We start from the raw sequence: 19,492 nt of genomic DNA, 5'->3' as shown, positions 1-19,492 counted from the left end.
CAATGAATGCCACAGGAGATTAATTTGGCAGTTTCACCAAATGTAACAGCCACTGTACTGATAAAAAAAGCTAAGGTGACAAATATATCATGCCTTTACCAGAAAAGAAGAACATATCCCCTCTCCTCCCATTCAGCCAGGTGCAATAGCAGCCAAATTCCTTGGTAAGGCAGCTGTATCCTGCTTCACCTCATTGCCAAAGTAGAATCCATCTCCCATTCCTGCTCCCTTTCCCTTTCTGATGCTACCAGCATAACCTGTGCTGGCAAGGCAGAGCCTGGCTCTAGCATCACCTATTCCCAGCATGAAGGTGCCAGGATGACCACTTTGGTGACAATTGCATCGGTAGCAGGACATGTTGGCAGAGATAGGGGAAGACAACAAAAGAACAAGTAGAAGAGCATCTGCTTTGTTGGATTTCAAATCCAGCTCCAGCTTCTGCTGGACCGCCATGACTTATTATAACATTCTTCTTAAAATACCTGTCAATTTCTGGATTGGTTTTCTGGGTAATTTAATATAGCTTGAGTTGTAAGGGGAGAGGATAATTTTGTTTACTTATCTGCTCCTCCTGAGGAAAACATATAGGATTTCTCCAACAAATACTGTATCATGAAATAATATAGTTACAATGTAAAATACTGGACCACTGAAAAAAATCTCAGTTTTTAGATCTCCTATTTATCAAAGTATCTTTATAGGCTAGAAAAATAAAATGGAGACTAGAAGGAACAGGGCTGAAACTGGCTGCTGGCCTTTTGCAATCAATCAAATTTGTAACACCAAATCCTGACATCAGTTTACATGGGAATCAAAAACATGATCTTGTTTTACTCAGCATGCAGCTATATATGCACTTACAGGACACGAAGGGAGGATAGTCCTTGAAAGGTGTCCTCTGCAATTTCATGAATTTGATTATGCTGTAAGGAACTGCAAAGGGAAGAAGCAGAAACAGAACCTTTATTAGCTGGTTTCAAATGAAGGGATAGCTTGGTGTGTGCTAATATATGGCTTAAGCCTTATCAATGACAAGATTTTACTCATTTCCCCTTGTAGGCAGACTGCCAAGTATTTTGCATCAGCTATGTTAATACAACCATGAAGCACATTCATGGCACGTCTGCCCAATCCCAATTCACAACTCATTTAATTTAGAAGAGACTATTAAATGTAGACTGAATTACCTGCAAGCTAAAACTAACACTTTGGGAATGTTGAAGAGTCATACTGAAATTTAAAACAACTCTACTCCATTCTTCAGGGAGTCTTGAGGCATGTTCTAACCATTCCATTTATGTGCATAGCAATACTACTATGACATGCAGGATTAAGCTATGTCTTTCATTTCTTTTGTGCCACAGGAATAATTAAGCATTAGCTAATTAAGGAAAGCACAAGTGGTTGAATTCTCTGTCCAGCACACTTATCATATGAGATCATATTATCTCTCTTTGTCCTTAATTTTTGAAACTTAGGATCAAACATGAAGAAAAAAAGTCTCTAGAGGTGTAGACTCAGAATACTACAGAGTTTATAAAAATAAACACTTATTTCTACTTACATTTCTTCCAAGGTATGGCAGCCCTTAAAACTTGGGAGGTCCTTTATATTGTTATAAGACAAGTCCCTTCAAAACAGAAAATGGAAGAAGGGTGCTTAGATCAACTCCTTTCTACTTGAAATATCTCATCACTTATAACTATTAAACAGATTGACAGAAAAATCATCCTCTTAGTACCATTCTGCTGAAAAACTAAAGGTAGTTTAGAGAAAATCACAGACGGGATCACAAGTATGAACTCTACATCTCGGTATACACATACCCTAAAAACATACAGTAAAAGGTCCCTGAATTCTGAGAGTTATAATCTAAAAAATTTATTCATAACCTGCTTTTTTTACAACAAACTGGATAAGTTGTATGTAATGCACAAATTTGGTGCCAATTTTCATTTAGTGTGCTGGTAACTGCTTAAGCAAAGCTAGGAAAGCTCAAAATGTTCTGCAAAACAATACATCAAAGAAAGACTAGAAACAAGCAAACAATCTTAAAAAATCTCTATTTGAAAGGTAAATGGCTGTTTGAAAATAAATCCCACCTCATCATTCTTTCTCCCCTGTTTTTCTTCTATCAAACAGAATGTATTTTTTCTCCTCCCTTTTTCAGGATTTGCTTTTATTCCACATTTTCCTGCATGTATCCTTTGCAAACATGGTTTGTCCCTATCCTCCTAACGGTTTCAGTTACCAGGTTGGGGTTTTTTGCATTAATTTTAACACATGCTCACTTGCTTTTTCTGTCTAGCCTTTGTATTGCTATCTTCTTCCTAATTCTCATCTCCATTTCTTTTGGTTCCTGATGCTCCCTCCTCTGTTCCTGAACACAAAAAGTCAAAGCACTATATCTAAACTCTTCTTTAACCTCTGAATGTACATGACTACGGTTGTATTAAGAAAGAATGGTGGCAGAACGAATTTGAAGATTGGTCTCTGCAGCATCACCTTACATATCTCTCATAACAGATGAAAAAAATATAGCATATCCTATAAAGGGGACTTTGTTTAGGAATGTAATGCATTACATCAAATCTGCCAAAAATCTTGATTTGAACAATCTAGACTTCCAACTTTGGTAGAACTACTAGGATTAAAAATTCAAAGCAATACTTTTGCTTTAAATTAGATTTAAGTTTCTTTCCAAACATTCTGATGTATGAAGAGAGACACATAATGTATACTTACAAAGTTCGAAGCGCCTTTTGCTCTTGGCATAAATTAACAGGAATACTGTTTATCTTGGTCCCTGTAAGAGTTCTGTGGGAAAAAAAACCCAAAAACCCACACATATAAATGGTTGTGTTGTTTATGACAGATGGCATAACAAGGATAGATAAGAGCAGAATGCTATTGGGGTGCTAGATTCACCCACCAAATCTTTTGTTTGGTTTTTTTGGAAGACAATTTTTCTGTTTTTCAGTTCCGGGAGAGGGGGTTAGTATCAATGGCCTTTTCATAGGCTTTTCTCAGGTTCCCCCACTAAAAAAAAAAAACCGTTCAGTGGCTCCCAGGTATCCAGTGAGGAAAACTGTATCATTATATTTATTGACAGGAAGAGAACATATATGCAGTTGCTCTCCAGATCCACTAATCATATTTCAATTACTTCACAAGAGGCAAACCCAAGAATTTATTTCTGCAGAAGACACTTACAAGCTCTCCAGATTTATGGTTCCTGTCAAATTAGGAAACCACTGCACCATGCTGGCACCCCGAATGACGCTAAAAAAAATCACCATGAAAATGAGCTGTGAATTATTATGAAATTGAATTGTGACATTCAGTCTTATTATCAGGTAGATAGATATTTACACCAAAGAGACATTCTAACATTCTTACTGCTCTTAAATTTTACACTTGAATAATGTGTGAAAGATAATCTTTTCACTGCTTCTTATGCTACTCATTTGCTTAATAAGTTACTCCTCCATGAGCAAACAATTGGAATTCATCAAACTGAAAAGAGTGCTATCAATACATATACAAAAAGTGTAGTTTCTAGTTCAAAGTCTCACTTCATTCTGCTTATTCATCAGCCCCAGAAGTGGTATCTTTTAAGAGCATACATGCACTAACATGCAAAGCATTCTCACCATGTACATCCCTGCTAAAAAAACACCAACAAAATATTGCAGATTGTTTAACTAAGAATCTGAGCATCTGGCCTGGGGTTATGAATCTTATGAAAGGTAATTAAAAAAAAAGTTGTAGAGCATATTTAATAGAGCTTCTTAAGAAACTAGATATTCCCGACAATAATAAAATTTATTAAAACTTACTACAAAAACACCACTCTAACATAAGAGGGAGTCAGAGAATTTATTTATTTTGAGTTTTAGCCACAATGTTACATACCCATTTATTGTACAGTATTGTCAAGAAGGTACTTACAGGGAATGCAGATCTGACAGATTCTGAAATGCTGAGTTCCCCACGAAAGACAAAGGATTATCATACAAATGTCTGGGAAATGAAAAACACATTTCAGTGGTTGTTCTTAGAGTCACTGTCTGCTAAAGGCTGAAAATAGATGGATGAAAATTACTTACATCGTTCTTAGAAGGGGGTTTCCTGCAAATGCACCATCAGGAATCACGGAAATGTAGTTACTGTGAAATCCCCTAAAGATATTAGCAAAGAAAAACCCAACATTTAAAACTATACTGCCAGCAAATTCAATCAGTAGTCATTTTCTTCACATCTACGCAGTTCCCAATCCTGCCATAACCAGGATTGCAATAGGACTAGGTCAAACTGTAGGAATAACTTCAAAGATATGATTTCTGTCTACTGCACATCAACTAAACTGAAAATATTTCATTTGAAAGAAATTATTTTGACCAAGCATGATGCTGTACTTTCACTTTTCTTACTCATCTCTTAAGGAGGGGACAAGGAAAGTATGTATGATCAATGAGTCCTTAATCTGCTACTGGAGGCCAAAACCATCTCATGATTAAGATCTATGCTAATGATTCTCCTGAATAAATTGCCTGCTTATGTAACTCCAAAATAATTTGCAACACATGCCCTCTCTAGATGATGATTATATTTTCTTTTAAATTATAGCTTCACTTAACATAACTTAGCCTGATTTAGGCTCCTGCATAATGAGACAAGCATTCTTAAATCCAGGATATTTTTTCCCCCTTTTTATTTATGGAAAGGAAGAAAGAAAGCTGGTAAAAAGGGAGAATAAGTAATACTCACAACTCCTTTAGACTTGGAAGTGCTTTTATGGCTTCAGGGAACTCTACCATGTTATTATAATTTAAATCCCTAGAAGAACCAAAGCAAGAATATTATAAAATTTTTAACAGTAGCCATGAATTGTCAAAATAATTTTTGTTTAAGACAGTCCAATGAAAGAGAAACATTCTCAGAACACCTTTAACTATGCCATAGAATAACTCCAACTTAGATTTAGTCTTCTGATGTTTTACATGCTTTATAACCAGCTAGTAACTTAGGTAAGATATGTAATATTACCCAGAGGATTATTCATATTAAGTCAAATAGTATTTCCTTACAGCAAAGCTCAGTATTTTTCAATACCTCACAGTTTTTCTTCAACAGAATTTACACAGAAATGAACTATGATTTCAAAGATTTTTTTAAAAAGTAGATACAAATGACTACTCTTCATTATCATCTTACTAAGAATACATTTTGTCCAGGTTTTATAAAACAAACAGTAAATAAGCCATTATGTAAAAGCAGGCCTTGCAGCAAAACCAATTATAAATAGTGATTAGAAGCACAGAGAAACCTCATGACACATCGGTGATGGGGATGTGTTGAATTCTCAGTTAACTTGTCACTATTCGAGCAGTTATGCCAGGACCTCTGCAAAAGGGTTTCTTTATAAAGGGCAAAAAATATTTTCAGAGTCTTACATCAGCTGTATCTATTTACACAGCACCTCATTACTTAATTGAAGTTGTAAGAGGATGACAAGATGAAGTAAGCAGCATTTCTGAATTCACCCAAGCTCCTCATGTTAAGAGGTTGTCACTGGCTTGCTCTTGCCCTCCTTCATTAGTTTCACTTATTTAGCATTCTCCAAAGCATTAAAAAAAAATGCATTCCTGAGGGAGATACTGCTTATTAGACATTCACTGATTGAGCTGAAGGGAAATGGGAAGTGTAACCCAAGCAGCTGAAAGCCATTCCTTGCCAGTGAGGCACTCTGGAGTTTAAGGACAAGGAGCACTAGAGCAACAGCCCTCTGAGGCCCTCTCGGAAACCTCCTGTTGTCGCACAACAGCTTTGGCAATGTATCCTATCTATGTTTAGCCCTACAGGAAATCTGAGCAACAAGTATTTGTCCCTTATCACTCATGGGGCCACTCAAACACTTGTGATCTATCCACCTGACTCAGCAGAGTGCTACGCAAAGATACACCAGCTAGACCAGGGACAGGAACATTGGAGCCGCATCATCCAGCATGACATTTCACCCAGGCTAATATTTACCTGCTTCTCAACGTGGTTAATTAGTTTTTGGTGGAGCAGTGCACTGATACCAGCCTTCAGTTCTGAAACCTGAGCTGGATCAAAGTGTCAGTGGCATGTATTGCACAGTGCACATACGCCTGATTTGCAAAACTTTCTTCATACCAGTATGGCAACCTTGATTAAGCTGAGAATGAGACAAACACTGACTACTAATTATTTTAAGAAACATACTTACAAGGTTTCAAGGTTGTCTAATCCATCAAAACAGTGCTTTCCTATAGATTTTATTTTATTATTATGAAGATGTCTGAAAAGCAAAACCAAAACAAGTGAATGATTTAATATAAGTTAACAAATTAACAGGTATTTCTATGAAATCAAGAGAGTTAAGTAGTGTAGGAAAAAAACCATTGTATGGGGTGGATTACACAGAAGAATATCTTTCACATCCAGACGGAGTATTTCACCCTCATATGGAAACATAATAGATTGCCTGCAGTCAAGACAACTTATTTTAAATCTTTAATCACTATTCAGAAATGGGATAAAAATATTATGTAAACACAGAAATCAAACTAATTTTTGACACTATTCCTTGGAGATTTTTAAGACTACAAAGAAACAGGTTTCAGATAAAACAAAGAAATTTTTCTTCATTTAGTATCTCTGAAAGCTTTCTCTGACAACCATTGTTTTGAAATATTCATTATATAAGGAGATGTCAGAAATCAAATCTCACTACCCATAGCCCATGTGATTTTTTTTTAGGAGAAAGTCTTCAGCAAACCTTCAGTGGGTTCTCTAATATACATGGTATCATGTCATGTTGGCAGTAGAGGCTGTTACTAGTCAACTGAGCTAAAACATAGCAAAAAAACCATTTTCCATGCCACCCTAGATTAATCAAAACTGTTACTGAGGAGAAAAGCAAAGTGACCTATGAAATACAATACTCACAGAACAACAAGACTTGAAAGGTTTGTAAATGCATAGTCAGGAATGTGTGTTATTTTGTTGAGAGCCAGCGTTAAGGCTTGCAGAGAGGGAAGATTGCTGAGCGGATAGATGGGAACTTCCGTCAAACTGTTGTCATCCAACCAAAGGTGACGCAGCTGCACAAGACCCTCAAAACTGTCTTCTGGTATGGCAGTAATATGGTTAGCATCTAAACGCCTATATTAAAACAGAAAGAATTAATGTAACAAACTCACAAACTACAGATCAGCAACAATACCAGTTGAAGTCCTACTACTTGTGAACACTTTTTTTTAAGCTTATATATCTTTCACCGAAATAATTCAATACTGCAAAGTTTGAAGTTTTATTGAAAGATGCATGAAAACTCTTTCAAGGCAAATGAAGAGCTCTTAAAATAAAGTTCCATAATAAACTTTTCAAATATTTTTAATAAAATATTTTAACAAATTGATATACTTATAATCACCTAACCAAAATGAATTGATAACTCTGTAAGGCATCTCCCAACAAAACCCCTAGCTTCTAACACTGCAACAAGTCTTTAAAACAGCAGCTTGACAGCATATCTAAGATTGCAGAGGCATTTACTCATTTGAACAGATTATCCCTACATCTACCTTGTTGATAGCATCGTATACTGTTGTATGCTTTGTTTTGTGGTACTGCTATACAGTAACTAAGCAACTACTTTGGAGAATAAGATTATTAAAAACTGTTTGTGAACAAAGTAACAAAGTCAGAGTTATGAATTATCCCAACAAATAAAACATCTCAACTAAAACTGATTGCTCTCTTGCACCTGATCTTTTCTAACATTCTCCACAACGAAATGCAAAATAGCATGTCAGCACTGGATTTGCCATCATACTTCTTCCCTAAATGAATACCAATTGCAAAATTAGATATAGTAACTGTCCTGGTTCCAGCCATGACAGGGTTAATTTTTGCAGTAACCAAGATGGGACAAGGGGACATATCTAGGTTATTCAATATCCCGGGAAGAAGCAAAACATCCATAAAGCAGTGATAGTCCATGAAATTAAAAAAATGGACTTTAATGGGTCTGAGAAGACATAGGGCAGAGAGCAATGGGCAATATTTGACTGTTCTCTGACCTAAAGGCTGTCTTCTCTAGGCCAACATACAGCTGAACCATGGTGACTTCACTGCAAACACAAAAGAAAGCACCTTGCACAACTGATTTGAAATTACTCCTGTACCAGCCATGGTGCACGGTGCTGCTGCCATGCAGGGAGAGACAGGATACATATACCCTCCTCCATTAACATGGATGCTCATTAAGATACAAATCAGCACAGCTCTGGAATTATGTTAGCACTCCCTGTTTTCTAAAGCCATGATCAGATATGCTCTTGAAAGTCCATCTGGGTTAGTTTCAGAAGTAATATCCTCCAGCCATTCATCTTGTTCTTCTCTGGGCAGGCAGTGTGGACCAAGTGACTTTGCTGCATTTGTCCCCAGTCACAACAGATCTGGATCCCAACACTTAAAGGACATGCAGAATTCCAAGGGAGAAGACAACCCTGACCAAAAATTAATGGAGAAGACAAGCCTGATCACAAATTTAACAGGCTTAATCTTTTTCCTTAAAACAGAGGTTTGCTGTTGTGATGCATGTGGTTTGCATACTTCAAATTATTATGAAAAAAGTCATCGGTTGAGTTTCCATGTAATAAAAAGTCCAAAAATACATCAAATTAAGCAACAAATATACTATTACAAGTGGGAACTTACAAGATTGTCTGCAGCCAAAGTTCTCTCCTAAGATGATTGAGGTGTCATTACATCAAAGAGGTAATTCCTATGGTTCATATACTGGCATCCCCTTATCATTTGCCCATGGTCTGACAGGTGTGTATGATACTCTATTTGAATGCTCTTAGGCTGCACTGAGACTAGAACATTTCAGAGAAACTAAAGTCTGATGATAATAAAGGAGGAAAACAAAGAGGCAGGGGGGAGAGAGGAAGAAAGCCTGAGGCTCTGCTTCAGGAAAAAAAAGCCACTAGAAATTACCTTTCTTCTCTCCTAAATTTACACAGCTCCCTGAAGATCAAAGAATTATTTCCCAATGCAATAAACATATCTGAGTCTTCTAATTTCTCCCTTCCCCTCCCACCCTCTTTTTTTCTGAGGATTTTTTTGGGGGGAAGGGGTTGGTTTGGGTTTTTTAAACAGAAGCAGCATACTCAAGAGACAGGCCTCAATCATTGTGCCTACTCATCTAGTCCATTTGTACTTCCACTGGCGCCTTGCTAAATTCCATTTATTCTAGGAGACTTTTGGAAAACACAAGCACACAAAAATGATGCATGTCCCGCTCCTCCTCTCCCATACTTAAAGAAGGAGGTGAACATAGGAAGGATGGATGCACACAATGAGGGAGTTGAACTCAGCCAGGGAGAACAAAGATGGTCATGGAGATGATGTCAGACCCTGAATTTTTAGTTTGCTTTGTCAAGACCTCTGTCTCCCAGAACGGGTGGATCGAGTACCGAAGTAACCGTACTTTAAACTGATGACTGTCCACAGCCATCCAATCTGCTGTGTTCATTTTCTCCAGTCCACAGCAGGAAAGATGAGGGGGAAAGAACAACACCACCCACCACTGACATTGAGCAAGAGGTTTGGAAAGTGAAAGAGATATTTTGAAGTTATTTGGCCATTTTTGCCTCATGCACAGTTTTTTGTGTTCTTTCATTTCTCCCAAGAGCTTAATATACCATGGTTATTTTTTTTTCCCCTTTCAAACAGTTCAAGCTTATACACATGATACTGAATGCACAAAACACAACTGAAACACTCCTATTTAGTGTGAAATGCACATAAAAAAGCACTTAGTGAAACAACTGAAAAGCAAACCTAAAATACTTGACAACCTTCACAAAATATTAACGATTAAGGACAACAACTTTTCTTTAAGGTAGATAAGGGAATATTCCCTAGCTCCAATAACTAACAAAGAACAAGCAATATTCTTTGCTTGGACTGGACTTTGTACAAAGACTGTGTTTTTCCATTATATTGTTAAAGATAAGAGTATATTCTTCAAACTAGAGCTTGCAGCATGTACCTTAATCTTTCAGAAGCTACTCCAATTCCAGCTTTCTTATAGGCACTGGCTTGTGAGAGACCTTTACATTTTAGTCTATAAATTAAGAGCTCACTTGTTGAGCTGTCATCTTCACTTCTATTACTTCTCAGGTTCCTTCCTCACACAAGCACCAACTCCAGAAGAAGAAAAGAGCAGGAAGATGATAGAAACCTAAACATTCAGCAGCTCTTACATCAGTATTAGATATATTTTTAAAACAGGAACATAGCAAGGTCTGCAGACAATTGACTTTGCTTTAAGGAAACCAGAACTAAAAAGAACGCCTACCTCAGTTCAAATGAATAGAAGTTCCAAGTCTAACACACACATATAAATGAAATTTTACGTACAAATGTACACACACACTACTCAGGGTAACTGCCCTACAGCCTGCATCCCCAACAGGTAACATCTGAGAGACCTCCAGGACCAGCCTCCCAGCCTCACTAGCTCTCATCTGTGACCACAGGCAGTCTTCCAGGCTTCAGCGACTGGGAAATTTTAACAGCCTTGTACTAATAGCCTAATTAACAGCCTTGTACAGCAGGAGTTTACTGCCGATGTTAATAAAAGGCAAATCACTCCCAGCCCTTGTGTTAAACCACTTCTGCTCAATGGCAATCATTAAAGAACTTTGCTCTTTAAAGTGCTCCTTCAAAAACCACAAAGAAATCACTCCAATAACAGTGGAGTAGATTTTTACGTCTTGAAGTTGAGTACCGATAAGCCTGCTACCATGGAAATCCTGCTACAATGGGAGGCAATAACCCATGTTAACAGAGGTACTTTAAAACACTCTGAGAGTTTGCTCACTGTACCAAGCAGTGGCTCTCTGTGCATTATATATTGAGAACATCAATATAAGGATTTGCTTTATTCAAAGACAAATTTACAGCAGCCCTCAGAAACTAATGATACATGCCAAAGCTATTTCAATCACCAGTACTGATGTGCCAGCACATCTGTTTCTTCCATCTAAATGTTCAAGATGGTACCAGTCAGAGGTCACAGTTTGCTGCAAATTACCCACAGAGGATTCAGCTAATTTTGCCTACAAGCTGTTTAACTTTCATCATTGCATTTAAATTTTTGATCATTCAATTTCTAAATAATTCCCTGATTTTATTTAAACTTAGCAATTCCTTAAGCAAGCCCAGACAGTTTAAAAAAATATTAAAAAAGCTACAATACTCCCAGAAATTCCTGAAGTTCGCAAGAAACCATACCTCACTTTCAAGAAAACCAGAACAGTTTCTAAAGGTAAAGATGGCATAGAAAAATACAACTCTTGTCATTCAGCAAGTATGTGAAGTATACAAAGCAGTATAAATTTTTCAGCACAATCAGATATGCCCAGAAGAGCTCTTATACATTCTTAACTCTAAATATTCATGGAAGAAAAACATATCCAGTGTATTTAAGTCTGTATTGCTTTTGCAGGTTAAAGAGAAAATACATCAATTTCTTCCATTCCCATTCTGATTAATCCCATATTTTAACACAGACTAAATTTGAGGGCTAATCCCCTTTAACCCCTTAACAACAGCAAAGCAGGAAACTAGAAAATCTCTGAAGACAAGCCATTAAAAGTTGCTTAGCTAAAAAGACACCTGCCATGGTTAGGGGTGCATACTACATATAAAACCATTTAAAGCTTCTTAACTTCATCTAGTCATTGCTGTTGATGAACACCTTCCACAGCCTCCCAGACGCTATTGTCCCTACAGTATTGTCCAAACTCTATAATGCAGAATAACAAAATTATCAACGGGAGCCCTAAGGCACTCTTCAAGAAGAAAATAGCAGAAATAGAACAGAACTGTATTTTTTTATAGGAGATTATGTTTGCGTTGTTCTCTCCAAATTCAGGGATCTTCCCTTCTGACACATTTTGCATTTATGGTTTACGTTACTGAAACTGTCACCAACATGAACTATGGCTTAAAACTGGGCAGTTTCATTACCAGCAGAATGTTTCTAGATTTGATTTTTTTAAAAAAATACAGATATTAACTTGATCTGTATAAGGAATCCTTCCTAAAATACAAAAAAGCTAGAAATGCAAGACTGTAGCTGATACGTGCTACAGCACATATTTTAAATGTGTTCTGACTGAAATATGCCTCTATTCTCTGTCCTCATGCTTTTACCATACATTTTTACCCTGCAAAGCATGAGTCTGCTCTCATTACTTTCAGTTCTACATTAGGACCGTAGTCTTTCCTGCCTGGGCCAAGATGATTCCCACTCCCAGAAAATATTATCCCATCCCAGTTCAGCACATTCATGCCTCCTGCTTATCCTGCCTCAAGCCTGCTCCAGCCTCCTAAGATAGGAAAGCAGATTGAAAAACCGGTTATGATCCTGCTGTGAGCAGACTGGGCTGTTCAGGGAGCCAGAACTGCCACCAGCTACTGCAGAAAATGACTGCTGAAGACACCCCTGCAGCTCAGGTGAACACCCACACAAGAAAGTCAGGAGCTATCACAGCTGAGTATCACACTGTCATGATCCCAAATCCCACAATTTGGTAATCTGGCAGAACAGCTAAAATGCAGTGCTTTGAACTGTTGCTGCAGAATGCCCTAATATTCCCTGCATGTGGACATGTGTGCACATGTGCTGGGACAGTAGAACTACAGTTATAATAAATCACACGCAATACATTAGCAGATATTGACAGGCTTTCAAAAGACTCCTGGATTTGATGGCAAGTGCACAGTGGCAATTAGGTTTTTGGGTTTTTAATTCAAGTGGAATAAAGTTTTCCTTTGTAAAGCAGCTGGAAGTCTTTGTTTAAATACTGTAATTCCAATATTTGTCATACACTGGGGATTGTACTAGACTATTCTGTGCTATGACTTAAAATTCCTACATAGCTGGATTTCTGTGGTAAATCAGAGCAACCTTAAAAATTGCTGTAGTTTACAGACCCATTTTACAAATCCCCAGATTCTGAGTCAAAGCTCAGAATAAACAGTGTTACCAAAATAAGTCATCACAGTCAAATACACCAAAGCATTTAAAGGAGTGACTTTCTTTAATGGCTTCCCAGTTGCTCCCAGGGAGCATCTTCACACACGTTGCTCAGCAGCACACTGCTGTGCTACTCTGCCTCTGGTTCTCTGTATGACCCTTGGATTGCCCATAAACTTCACCATTTCCAGATCTAAAATACAAAGTACACCACTTCATGGCCTTATAATAATGAAAACATGTTATCGATGCTTTGCATTAGTTGAAATGCATCAGGACTATTGTTTACATTTGTGAAGCTCTTTGTCAGGTTTTTCTGCTACCAAATGAGGCGGGCACAAGCTGGACAAACAGTGGCTTCTCCCTTGGTAGAGCCATCCCACAGTCCCACCTATCACAGCATCTTGCAATGTGAGCATACATCCTGCCAGATAAACTTTTCTGGGGTGCTACATAGCAAGCTTCCACTCAGCAAAACTCCTTAATTTTACTAAATTTCACCTCCATATAAAGAACCCTATTTATTATAACTCTCTTTTGGAAGCCAGAGCTGGGAAAAACATTCTATGCAAACAGAAAACAAAGAGTTGTCATTTAGTATTCTGAACCAGGCTGGCTACTCACCAGCTGTAATATAAACACTACAGATCATGAAGCTCCTATAACCATCTTCTTTATTTCCACTGAGGTATGTTTACTGAGCTTGTTAATACATACCACATTGTGGCAACTGTCTTCCTATGGAGCACATTAAGAAAAAAAAAGCAGTTGTAAAGGAGTTTCAAATGAAATTATTATCAATATACTATAAAGTCTTATGAGGAAGTAATTTGTGCCTTCACCAAGAAAAAATCTCTCTAAACCATACTTCAGAGCAAACTGGGAAACTGCCAAAAGAGGGTCAGTTCAGTAATGCTTAAACTTGCAGGTTTGGGTTGGAGATTATATAAAAGAGTAGAAGCAGGTTTTCTAACATATATTCTGCAATGAGTAATTTGTTTTAAAAGAAGCTCACAGCAACTTGGGAGTTTTGAATCCACACAAATTTCTTAGGGAGGGGAATAAATCACTCTTTATGGTTTTTTAATACAATAAAGCAGGATGCTGATACTTATGTTTCCATGTTGAGACACAAAATTCAGAGGACCCCTCTTATATTCCTTTGCCAAAAGGTGCTATCTGCATTACTAGGGGACATGCATAATCAGTGTAATTATGCATGAGTAATGCTAACAAAGTTTTCCTTAAATTCATTGAAGTCACAGAAATGCATTCTGGTATAGTAAAGAAACTGCACAGAAAAAATGCTTCACATTTCTCACTACACTTGTCTCAAAACCCAATTTATTCTCAAATTCCTGCCCATTCTAACAAATTACAGTGGTCTTGCAATGCAGACAGATATCATTCTCAGGAACAGAGCGGGAAAACCACAGGCTGATTCACATCAGTGGATGGAAAAAAAAAAGCCCATGATAAAATCTTCCTGAGCTTCAGATTAGCTCAGGTGGTTAAATAACACCAAGGTCATTAGTTCAATCAAGTGTGGACCATTCACTCAAGACCTGGATTCAATGATCCTTTCAACTCAGAATTGTCTGTGATTCTGATACCAGTGACTTCCAGACTGGATTTGCCCACCATATTTCCAACAATTATCTGGAAATCACGGCTGGGTTTTCCACAGAAAAAGAAGTAACAAGCAGGTTGCTACTACTTACTAACCTAATTTCCTCCTTTTTCACCATCCTAAACTTGATACAGTTTATCATTTGCTCTTGAACAACGAAGCTCCTCGAAAGGGAAATCTCACCATGTTTTAAATTGTTAGTATTATATTTTAATTGTAAGGATGTTTTAGTCAAGCAGTTTTAATTATTACATTATACAATCTAACATAATCATCCTACTATTTTTTTCAAAACTAAAATGTTTGCTTTTTTAAAAATGGCTCTAACATAGTCGTCTTTCCAAAAATATAAAAAAAAAATATGAATTAAAAAAAAAAAAAAAGACGGATGATGGCTTAATTTATACATTCATTATTTTTCCCTTAAATTTTGTTCCTTCCCTTTTGCACGTAAAACTACCATCAAATTATCATCTCCAGCAACTGGAGAGTTACTATTTTAAACTTTAATTAGAGAACAAACATTACTGTCAATATGTAGAGAAAAAAGAATGTTCACTGAAAATGAAATAGATGATTTGTAGACAAACATTTTTATTAAAGCAGTTTCTCTTTTTGGCATCAAAGAAATGCTGGAAGCCAGGAAGAAGTTTTTGGTTTGTTTCAAATAATTACTAAAGGTTTATTCATACCATGTAATTTGAAGGGCTTTTATTACAATGCATAGTATTTGCACCAAGACCAAGGTATTTTCTTTTCTACACTCACGCTAAAAAAAGAGTGAAACATGGACTAAATTAAATTCACTGCTTACTGGAAAATCCAAGCAGCTATGAGAAGTAGGGCCAAGATCCAAGCTTAGGAAATGCAGAAAAGCACCTTTGCAAAAGCTGTGCAGTAGTTTGCAAATCTATTCTGCAAAACTAATTTTTTTCCAAAAATCCATAATCTGATACAACACCGAAAGAAACAGGATCTTGGGCCAGAAACCTGAATTTTGGCACAGAGAGAATAGATAATTTATCCTCTCTCTCTCTCTGGAGGTAAGTGGGAAGGCAGAAAAATTGTGCAGCCCTTCCCACCTCCTCCTCACAGTGATAGGCATCTACCACCTTGAGAGCTGTATTTATTATGGTCTGATTAAGATGCTTTATAAAACATAATAAGCCATGAGATAGTATAAACACATATGAAATACCTGGTGTGCAACTAGCAATAATGGCTGAGGTATTCATAACTGTGTGTGAGATTTCAACATCTTCCTGTAAAACCAGTACCATGCAGGTCTCAAGTAATACTTCTTCACAGAAACCCCTTTTCCTCCTCTGGATACAAAAGACTTGGGCATCGTTCATTTTTGCACAACATTTCAGAATTGCTTAAATACCTCAGGATGTGCAAAGAGGAATTACAGTTTAACTACACCACCACTGCATTCATACAGCAATCTAGTACCTGGTGTTTGAGTTTTGAAAGAGCTTGCATTTGGGTCACTCCAGCAAAGACAACAAATAAAATTCCTTATGAATTTTAATTGTGAAACTTTGTTTCAGTTGCAATTACACTTTCAGAAACTCCAGGTACATTATTACACATATGTTATTGTACTTCATAACTCTATAGAATGAAGCAAAGGGGTACAGAGTGACTGAAAGTGGACCTTGGAGAACAATCCAAAATCAAAAGCAAAGTAAGGAAACTTACAAGGACTGCAAGCCACTTAATCCTCTGATGGCCTCATTAGGTACAGTCTTCAGCTGATTGTTCTGTAGGGTTCTGTAAAAATCCACTGTGTTAATAAAGTAGAATTTGACAATCATCTTTATCAGTGGTAGAGGTAACAGAAAAGCCCATAGTCCTGTTATGGTTTCCCAGATACCCAAAGGCAACAATGAAACAATAAAATGGTCTCTTTCGGTTTCATTTACAACTCATTCCTTAACAGCATTAATTCACAGAGAACAAGCTCTGACACAATATGCTGAGATTCTCTTGGGAACTTGATGAAGAGGTTAAACAATGTAACACTAGGACAAATTTGATACAAGAGATGATTTTTTCTGTTTTCTTGTGGAATTATCTTATACATGCTAGAAAACACACAAACCTCTAATTTTTCCTAAAATCACATCAATACACAGTGCATTAACAATCTAATTTACAAGGTGTGCTCACATCGAAAGCACCTTTGGGCCAAGCTGAATTAAGCTATACTGTTGTCAGTTTCTTCAAAATTCTCTTATAGGTCAATGTAGGTCATTGAGTTCTTTCATAAAGAGAATGTAAGTGACCTTATATGGTTTTGGTGCATACTAGGGTAAAAATTCAAGTAGACAAGAAAGTTAACTGTTAATTAAGACCCAAGTTTCAAATTTTTCCAAGAACTGCTGGAATTTCAGGCACCTCTGGTGCTGAGTATTGCAATGCATATGCCTTCAAGAGCTTTGACACTTTGCATTCAATTTACAAAATATCATATAAATAGTCCTGCAGAAGGGCAGTTCCCTAATCTGCACCCTGTTTATAATGCCTGTGTTTTTCTCTTTAAAACCTCAAGGTCTGCTATTTTTTTAAAGTATGTCTTTAATTAACTACCTATTACCCTGCTAGCATTTGGAAATATTTACAACATCAGAAATGCTACAGTTTTTGAAGAGAGGTTTTTATAACCCCAAACAACAAGGAAGCTTTTTTTATCCTTAGCTATGGAAAAATAATTGCCATAAAAATTCTTATCTCAGAAAGAAAAATAAAATATTTTTTTAATAGTAAGCCATTTTCACTTAGAGAAGCATCAAACTATAGCAACTTTTTCTATCACCAGAAGGGAATAATTCAGTGTATTAAATCTCTAAGCACTAGTACTACCTGATAACGTCAGGGCACCTGACAGAGTATGCTGGAAGGGGTGGAAAACAACAAAAGCTTACATGTCCTTTTTAGGATTTTTCCTCTGATTCTTCTGCTACAAGATACACTTCAGAAACAAGTAAGTGTTCTAATAAAATGCAATAATTATAGTTTAGTCAAGTTCATCACTGTCATCTTAACCATATCCAGCAGGTTTTGTAAGGAAAAAAAAAAGAAAATAAGTAAGAGAGCTATACTTTAGGAGGACAGAGGGCAAAAAAATTCCCTCCAGCCTACCAGTAAACAGTCTGGCTGTGCACTAAGAAAGCATACAACCAGCTATGAAGCTGTAAAACCCAATTACTTACAGAACTTTGAGTTCTTTCAAACCGGACAAGGCCTTTGGATGGATAAAACTAAGGTCATTGCCAGCCAGTCGCCTGGAAAAAAATTGCAATAATAATTTCAGTCACAAAATACAGTACTTCTACAACCACCTAACTAGGAAAATCACTCCTATATCGAATTTTGCAAGTAATTATGCATTTTGCATTCAATTATGCTACATTCACAATCTTCCAAGTTTGCAGTTATTTTACTTACTGTACATTTATAACAATGAGAATGCATTACTCAGCCTCTTCTGCAAATGTGCTAGAAAAAACATACCCTAGAATCATGAAGAACCTTCTCATGGTACTAGGTTTGAAAGTGCATTTACCAACACAATCCTCTGGCTTTCAGCATTGCTCCACTGAAACACATGCTCTGGTACCCACATATTTTTAACCTATACAGCAGTTTCTAAAGCAAGTATGAAGTTAAAATAAAAATAGCTAGATGCTACAGCAAAGCAGCAGAAGTCTCTATGGGAATCCCACATATGAAAACAATATTCACAAGCAAGTGGTATGTTCACTCAGTGCTGACAGTTGACAGGACACCTGCTGATATGACCAAGACATAATATTGGTAATATTTCATTTTTTTGGTCAGCTATTTGGAGGAACTTTTCAGGAAAGGAAATTCTTTTGGGGCAGAGAGAAATGGAACGGCCATACACACTCTCAGAATGTGGTTGGTTAAATTTGGACTGCTAGACATTAACAGAAAGTAAATTATGAAAATCACCATGATATTAAAAGTAATAAAGACAGGAGATGCTGCAGAATACAAAGCAGGAAAGCAGAAACAGCAGTCAAAACAGCTGCTTCCAAACAGCACATTCCCCTTTCCCCCACTCTTCTTTTTTTCTTTAACGTTTTACCTCTCCCCTGACCAGCAGATACTGTGCAGTCCAGCCTTGGTTGAGCTGCTAATAGCTGTATTTTATCAAGGGTAAAGACAATAATGCAAAACACCTGGTAATCCATAACTGACAAAAGATGCTGAAATTTTAGCCACAGTATTTGCTTTCAGACTTGGTTTCATATCCAAGCTAAGCAAAAGCAATGTTGGACAAGGTTGTGCAATGAAATCATCCATGGAAATACTATGTATAATCCAGTAAGTGGTAATAATTAAAAAACAATCAATGTGCTTTAACAAAGGTTACATAATATCGAAACCCACCTCTGCTGTTACAGGGCACTGTGAAGCAAGCCAGACACAGTAAAGGGAAAATATTATTTCAAAGAGGCAAACAAAGGAAATAACAAGAGCAACATCTAAAGTATCAGCTTGCCAGAACATAGCAATGTTATTACATTTTTATCTTCGTCTCTAACTACATTTAATGCTTACATAAATCTGCTTGCAACAGAATTAGTGACTTAATAAAACACTGCCTGATAGAGAGGATGCTAGTTACCTTTATTAAACCCATTTCTCAAATGCAGATGGCTATATTTATAAACCAAGGGAGGACAAGAACACTTTCATGAACAAGAAGATGACAGCAAAAGATACTACTTGTTCTTAGAAAA

The 19,492-nt window shown here is 36.9% G+C and overlaps 1 protein-coding gene across 3 annotated transcripts in view; it reads right to left on the bottom strand.

Moving 5' to 3' along the window:
• Nucleotides 1-19,492, bottom strand: part of LGR4 (leucine rich repeat containing G protein-coupled receptor 4) — a 75,333-nt gene that overhangs the window by 8,378 nt on the left and 47,463 nt on the right. For 2 of the 3 annotated variants that reach the window (XM_042035672.1, XM_042035675.1), the window contains exons 3-13: nucleotides 17,936-18,007; nucleotides 16,422-16,493; nucleotides 6,976-7,191; nucleotides 6,254-6,325; nucleotides 4,771-4,839; nucleotides 4,110-4,181; nucleotides 3,952-4,023; nucleotides 3,214-3,282; nucleotides 2,746-2,817; nucleotides 1,565-1,630; nucleotides 862-933 (exon numbers count right to left, since the gene is read on the bottom strand). In XM_042035672.1, the coding sequence (XP_041891606.1) occupies nucleotides 862-933; nucleotides 1,565-1,630; nucleotides 2,746-2,817; nucleotides 3,214-3,282; nucleotides 3,952-4,023; nucleotides 4,110-4,181; nucleotides 4,771-4,839; nucleotides 6,254-6,325; nucleotides 6,976-7,191; nucleotides 16,422-16,493; nucleotides 17,936-18,007 (924 nt within the window). The remainder of the gene's footprint in view (nucleotides 1-861; nucleotides 934-1,564; nucleotides 1,631-2,745; nucleotides 2,818-3,213; nucleotides 3,283-3,951; nucleotides 4,024-4,109; nucleotides 4,182-4,770; nucleotides 4,840-6,253; nucleotides 6,326-6,975; nucleotides 7,192-16,421; nucleotides 16,494-17,935; nucleotides 18,008-19,492) is intronic. The other variant, XM_042035673.1, reaches the window with a different exon arrangement.

This window comes from Corvus kubaryi, unplaced genomic scaffold (assembly GCF_017639235.1).
Source record: "Corvus kubaryi isolate FWS band 111438036 unplaced genomic scaffold, C.kubaryi_AGA036_p1.0 37384, whole genome shotgun sequence".
Lineage (NCBI taxonomy): Eukaryota > Metazoa > Chordata > Aves > Passeriformes > Corvidae > Corvus > Corvus kubaryi.
This window is presented reverse-complemented; position numbering and strand designations above follow the sequence as displayed.